Genomic DNA, 6,927 nt, shown 5'->3' on the forward strand with positions numbered 1-6,927 from the left:
ATGGATGTTTTCTGTAGATAGGCAGAGCATTCAGGCCCAAATCTCTACCTTATGAAGTCAGAAAACAACTTACTTTTTTTTTTTTTTCCCTTACTTTATGGAATCCAACCCAAGAGAATTTTCCTAAATGAACCGATTAGCTAGGTCATCCCACTCTGCCTTTGCCAGTTCACGACACCCTTAAGCCAAAAGTAGTAATATTCACAACCTCTTGAGGATACTTTTGTCCTGGTCATGTGTTTGACAAATAGAAATTACAGATTTTTGGCTCACAGAATAAATGCTGCCACTTCCACCTTGTGTCTCCATATCACTCTGCCAGTCCTCCCCCAACAGCCCAGACACAGGAGAGGTTTATTCCACTCGATAATCGGTTTCTCCTGTGAGAACTAAATGATCAAAGTGAAATTGTCAGGACATTACTTTGGCACCATCTTTAAAATTCCTCAGCATTATTTCATTGCAAGATTAAAAAGATTATCATGCACTACTTCTATCTTCAGTATTCACCATTTGCAAGAATGTCAACTGGGACTGGCTATGAAAATACAGAAGCAGTTCTGTAGAATAAAAAAATTATCAAAATATATAGTTAAGAATGAAAAATGTGTTGAGATTTTCTTTTCATTCTACTAGGTTGTTTTTGTAGTTTCTTTTTCCTATAATAAATCTATACAGAACCAATAGATTACATTGTCTTTCATTCTTCTTATCTCTACTGCAAAATATAAACTACCAATTTTTAAGAAATAATCTAATTCCTTTTAGTGAACTGTGCCTTTCCCAAGTAGTAACAAAACCATGGAAAGTAAAAATAAATCCCCACCCAGATAACCAGAAAGCATGTCACAGTGCCAGCATCAACAACATAGTAATTCATTTCAGGACTGGGAACAGTAGGCGTTTTTTTTACTCAGAATTTATTTGTGTGAGAAAACAGAACCTAGGCTTTGATGAGAAAGGCTTTCATCTGATAATTGGATTTTTTCCATTTTTATGGGCTTCCACAGTGCTCCTGGGGACTCATATGTTTGAGTTACTGACGCTCCCATATGGATTAAACACCTTGGACAGGCTACAGTGTTGTGCCAAAGTCAACCCTCTCTCTTAATGAGATACTGCAATACCTGTTGGAAATCTAAGTGCAGTGAATTGAAAAATATACAGTTCAGATGAAGATTCAAAATAGAAAGTAAAACAGGGGCACAAGATGTTCAAACAACAACTTCCAAAAGCACTGATGGATAAATTTACAAAGAGAAAAATTTTATTTTTAAATGTCTTTTTTTTTTTGTAAGAAATAAGAGAAGCCCTGAAAGAGGTACATTATTTTAAAAAATAAAAAGGGAAAGGAAAAAATTTACCCAAATGAATTTTCCATCATTTGAAAATGAGTTTTGATGGAAAAACAGTGGACCTGAACAAACTCCTCACTGAGACTGTTAGTCAGTGCTGCCCATGGGGTAGGCAGGGCAGGGCATGTGGGGTAAGGACGAACATTTGGAAAATGCAGCCCACTTCATTTTCCTAAGAGAAAAAGCAGGAATGCCTGTGTTCAAATACCTCCTGACAGACTGAAACGAAAAGTATGAATAGCCTGTAGTTTGCACCATAATACAGTAACCTTTAATTTTCTTTTTGAGAGCAGGACTGATGTCAGGGAAAGGAAAATGAAAACATCAGAAAAGAAGCACTTGACAGACAAAAATATAAGTGTTTTGAACATTACAGATGGTGAAAAATCACCACTGAACTTAAGAAGTTCTGATATTTCATCCACTACATGATTAAAATATCTGAGATAGGGACAGTTAACATTTCTCTCAGACTTTTAATGAACACATCGAGGTAATGTTATTTGCAAAATCCAACTCTACCAAATTATTTATAGGGCCAGTAACAAATATATCAGCAATGCAGAAATGTAAGTAGTAGAAGTTATGCCTCTAAACTTCTACCAGAGATCAGGTCAGGTGGTGTCAAATGGCACGATGACTCCACTGTGGTTCTGAACAGAACTGTGACTTCCATGAGTTCTGGGTCTGGATGACTCTTTGCACATGATCTGAATGTTTGTTTTCTTTGCAAATTAATGCCTTTTGAGGAGTTTTGCTGCCAGTACAGTAGTGCAGTGTCACAGGTGACTCCTTGAAGCATTTCTGTTAACAGTTCCTTTCAAGTCTGCATATTATGCTGTGTAACTAACTACAGTCAAAGGAAGAAAAAAAAAACCCCTAAAAATCCCACCATTGACCATTAGATTAATTCATAAGGGAAAACTTCACTAAGAGCTAATTGACTGAAAGTCTTAGAAAGTCAGTGAGAGGCTGTATCAATACCTATCAATAGAATGGATTGTATCTTGGATATTCTTACCCTGGACGAGGACATTCACTTGAGTTACAGATTTGGTCTAACAGGGAATCTTTTTGTGTGGTAGAATCATTAACTACCAATTAAAGGGAGAGTGGAATAAAGCAGCAAAAAAACCTACCAGCTGTAATTATAGTAAGACACTTCATACAAACCCTTCCCATTCCTGCCTGGCTCTGGTACTACCTTCACCCACCTTCTTCCTCTTCCTAACAGCTGGAGACCTGTGCTTGTCAGCTGGGCTGAGGCACTAGCTTTTCCCATTTTAAAGAACATCACTATTTGGTTCTTGCCCTTATCCTGTCTAGTTATACAGAGAATAGAAATCATAGAATATGCAGTCATTTCAGCATAAATATACCCGAAGCATAACTATTCACTGTACAGCAGAATTTCTCACTATGTGATCAGTGTTTAGTTTAAATCAATATTTCTTTGACTACAATTCAAAAACCATTAAAACCCCAAAATTTTATAGCTTTTCTAATGATATTTGAGACTGCTAGCACTCAGAAAACTGAAATGTGATGAAACACAGTATAACGTAGACAGATTACATGTCACCAGATGTAAGTGCCACAAAGAGTCTCTGGGAATGCAGATCCCTTCTCACCTGAAAGAACCTTGATGATATTCCTTCCATACGCCTCAGATCAGATTGCAAACATTGAAAGGAAATAAATAGCTACGTCCATATAACACCCACACACCAGCAATCAAATGGCATTTGAAATAAAGATATGCAGATTTATTTTTACAGCAAAGGGAAATATTTGAATTTGAACCTAAAGGGAAATATTTGAATTTGAACCTAAAGGGATACTAAGGAATAGAATAATAATTGGTTCTCTGCCAATTAATCCCATGCTAGAACAAATGGGTCTGAATGCCAAATGAAAGTGTCACTTTTAGCACCCACTTTTATTTTGAGTATGTATATGTGTGGGTATGGGGTGTACACAGGTGTCCAGTTAACTGCTTACACATCAGGAAATGCATGGAAAATCAAATCCTATGGAGTGAAGCCAAAAAACCTGAACTGCTGCTATGCAGCTGATACCTGCAAGCCACAATGGAATTTGAAACTAAAGTAGGGGTTCAATGTTACAAGCACATCAAATTCTTTTATTTTTTAAATTATATTAAGCTGCTTGGCACTTTATAAATGTACATAAAGAGTTAATTTAAACCACGTGCTAGTAAGAGCTGGCAAAAGCTTTTTCTGACTTTGTGCTGCCTTGTCAAGATTTGTCACTGTCCCTCAATCGTCACACCAAATGAACAATTCATGGTTCACTCTGAAAACATATTCAAGTTTAATTAGATCAGGTTTCTTTTCAATTATGTTTCAATTTGTTGGACCAGGTAGTAATAAAATTTTACTACTTAGAAATCCAGAATCACAGATGGGGAAGTACTTTAGGACACAAAATATCTAAGATACTTTTATGTATCTTTGCCAGTCTTTACAGGAATTCATTCTTACAAGACAGTAGTGATTGAAGCACTGAGTCAGGCTTGCACAACACAGAAACTTCCTGAATATGCTGCAGAACTGCAGAGAAATATATTTTTACAGCAAAAAACCAATTTTTCAGCTTCCTTATCCACAAAATAAGGGACGATGGTAAAATATCAATATGTCTTGTGAGCAGAGGGAATGTGACAAAACAAGAAAAAGCTCTCAGTATTTATGCAGAAGTACTGTTATCCTCAGGGTCTCTGTCTGCGAGATGAATGCTCCCCGTGAACACGGATTCCTCTTGAGCCGAGGTATTCTCCAGCTGCTTATTTGTGCAATATGGAATCTGGCCACAGAAATACATGTAAATCCATGGGTTGGCACAACTATTTAGATTGCCAAGGAGCATTATAATGGTGAATGCCGAACCTAGAAAAAAACAGTCAAAGGAATAAGAGACAAATTAAAGCACTTTTATGAATATAAGGCACATTTTCCCAGTCTGCTGCTTTCTTCTGTATCTATTCATATATTAAAACTAATCCAATAATAGGAAATTCCCATATCAATGCAATTTGCAATTGCTGAAGGTAAAAAACACACTCTATTGTATGCATTCAGAGTTAAATAGTTTCATATAGCTCTTTTTGGAAGTAGTTGCATTAATTTTAAAAACAATTACTAAGCTGTTAAACAGATACAAATCAATACATGTATATATTTTTACATAAATGTATGTAGAATAAGACTCAAATTCACACTGACAGGAGGAATTCTTAAAGATCAGAAATGATTGTTTTTATCAGGCAGGACTATTATATTTTTTCTCTTTTATTCCTCTTTATTTAGAATAGGTGATTTAAAGTCACATATACAGTCTGCCTTTCACAAAGAGGCAATAGCATAAATTTGTTTACACCATGGTGTTTGATAACTCTCTCAGGCTTGCTTTTTTGCTTTATAAACAGCTGGCTGACAACTTTTGGTTGTTTCATAGTTTACTACAGAGATTTAGTCCATACAATTTCAATAGTAAAAAAAATCAGATGTCTTATAACACCACTGTTCTACCCAGTAAATAATTTAATTACTTTGAATAGTCAATTGCTTCTTTTCACCTCAAGAACCCAAAACACTGCTGCTATAATACATAAAACCTCTAAAAGTCTGAGGCTTTGCTGAAGCACATGATACTTACACCATGCTGTTAGTGAATCTTTAAATGGTTAATCACTCAAGACACACACACAAAACAGACACATGACGTCTTGATCACATAACACAAGAAGCTCCCTGTACCTAATTAAACACAGGAGATAATCAATCCAGGTATTTATTTTTAATCCTCCTCAAATGACCACATGTAACCTTTACACAGAAGCAAAATGCAAACATAAAGCACTCGACAGCAGCGTGCTAGCCTGCTCTGCAGCTGTGGCTGAGGAGGGAGAGCATCTTACCTTCGGTCAGGATGCTGGGGAACCACACAGACCACAGCTGGGCAATGAAGAAAGGTGACCAGCAGAGAACATAGGCAACAACTGTCACCACTGTCATTTTCACTGTCTTGATCATAGCCTTTGAAATACAGTTCACACTGCTTGCTCGGGATGGCAGGACTTCATTCTGATTTGTTGCTTCACATTCATTCTGTTTTTTCACATTTATATTTCTTCTGATTATTTTGCAAATCTTGACCTGGCATGTGATAAGGATTGCTGAGGGAATGAAGAATATAACTACAAAAATCCAAGTCACATATGCCTTTGGGCCCCAAGGCTGAATAAATTCACCCCAACATTCAAAGACACCTGGAGATATCTCAGTCTTAGAAAAGATAAATACCTGTGGTAGGCTAAGAATCAGTGCTATAGACCAGCTGCTGCATATGGGGATGTTCCAGAGAGCTCTCTTCTTCTGGAAAGTGACCATAGGGTAGCAAACAGCTTGATATCTGTCCACTGTCATGACCACTATCATATAAGTAGAGGCAAACATGCCCAGCAATTGTAGATACTTGATAATTCTGCACAAGAAATCTGGCCCTATGAAAACATCCGTAATATCCCATATGAGTTGAGGCAGCACTTGGAAAAAGGCTACCACTAAGTCAGCAATGCTGAGGTGAAGCATGAACACATACATCCTAGAAAGCTTCTTTCTTCTTCGCCACAGCACCAGTATGAGAATGAAATTGCCCACAGACGCTGTCAGAAATATGACCCCCAGTACAGCGATCTCTACTTGTGCTAATTGCTCATCTCTTTCTGGTCTTCCAACAGGATCTGACTGATTTGTCAAACTCAGGAATCTGTGAGGAGGAGGACTCTCGTTCTGACGTGTGTTATCCTGCACAGAAAATGAAAAATTCTTCATAGTGCACAGAAGCTACTCACAGTAGCTGCCACTTGCGACTGAGGTTGACAGCTGTGAAGCACTGGCTGGCAAACAAACCAGCCTGGGTTCGAGTTTCAGGATATCTTCAAGCAAATCTTCCTGCTCATGCGAACTAAAGCAGTGGGACTTGGATTGTGATAAAATTCTGCCTCTTGCTGGCATGCAAAAAGGCTTTATATAGGCTCCCAGCAGACAGAGCCTTATGTAACTGCAGAGCCCTCGGGTAGGCTGCAGGGACAGCAGCCAATGGCAGACCGAGCCACACAATTGGGGGAAATATATAAATAAAAAGCAAACTTCAGAGGCTCAATGTGATTCAATTACTCACTTCAGTCAAAACCCGAACTTGTAAATAGCTGTGGCCAGACTCATACTCAAATGACCTTACTCAGGAGAGTTCTTGCAAAAATTTTTCTACGCAAACCAGAGGCGCGCACTTTAGGAGAAGCGGGAGGAAGCTTTATACGTAGATAAAATTGGATCCCTGAGGTCAGGCACATCATAACGGCAACCTCCAGGCTCCTGGGGCATGACCACATCCTAAATGCAGCACAGAGAAAGAAATGCATTTTTCCATAGCCCTTTTTTCCTTCTTCTCTTTTTTGGAGTCACCTGGTTCTAAAATAAAAAGAAAAATATTTGTACTGCCCTAAAAATATTATTTTGTTTCAAAACAGGGTCAAGACTTAGAGGTT

At 37.8% G+C, this 6,927-nt stretch overlaps 1 protein-coding gene across 2 annotated transcripts; it reads right to left on the bottom strand.

The window, feature by feature from the left end:
• Positions 1 to 490: 490 nt before the first annotated feature.
• On the bottom strand, positions 491 to 6,459 carry LOC120510796 (arg8-vasotocin receptor-like). Of its 2 annotated transcripts, XM_039727005.1 has the most exons (3): positions 5,681 to 6,459; positions 5,296 to 5,533; positions 491 to 4,264 (listed from the first exon to the last, which is right to left on the bottom strand). In XM_039727005.1, exons 1-3 carry the CDS (start codon positions 6,209 to 6,211, stop codon positions 4,065 to 4,067), a joined length of 969 nt encoding a protein of 322 aa, XP_039582939.1. In that variant the 5' UTR covers positions 6,212 to 6,459; the 3' UTR covers positions 491 to 4,064. The 2 variants fall into 2 exon arrangements, with proteins under 2 accessions (XP_039582939.1, XP_039582938.1); XM_039727004.1 differs by having other exon boundaries at positions 5,296 to 6,459.
• Positions 6,460 to 6,927: the final 468 nt, after the last annotated feature.

Source organism: Passer montanus, unplaced genomic scaffold (genome assembly GCF_014805655.1).
Source record: "Passer montanus isolate IOZ18808 unplaced genomic scaffold, ASM1480565v1 scaffold6, whole genome shotgun sequence".
In the NCBI taxonomy this organism is placed as follows: Eukaryota; Metazoa; Chordata; class Aves; order Passeriformes; family Passeridae; genus Passer; species Passer montanus.

Bases quoted from the DNA above. Each gene is read 5' to 3' on its own strand.
- LOC120510796 (XM_039727004.1), bottom strand. From the start codon at position 6,211: ATGAAGAATTTTTCATTTTCTGTGCAGGATAACACACGTCAGAACGAG. The intron at 4,265-5,295 runs GTAAGATGCTCT...GTTTTTTTCTAG, and splicing joins CCCCAGCATCCTGACCGAAG to GTTCGGCATTCACCATTATA.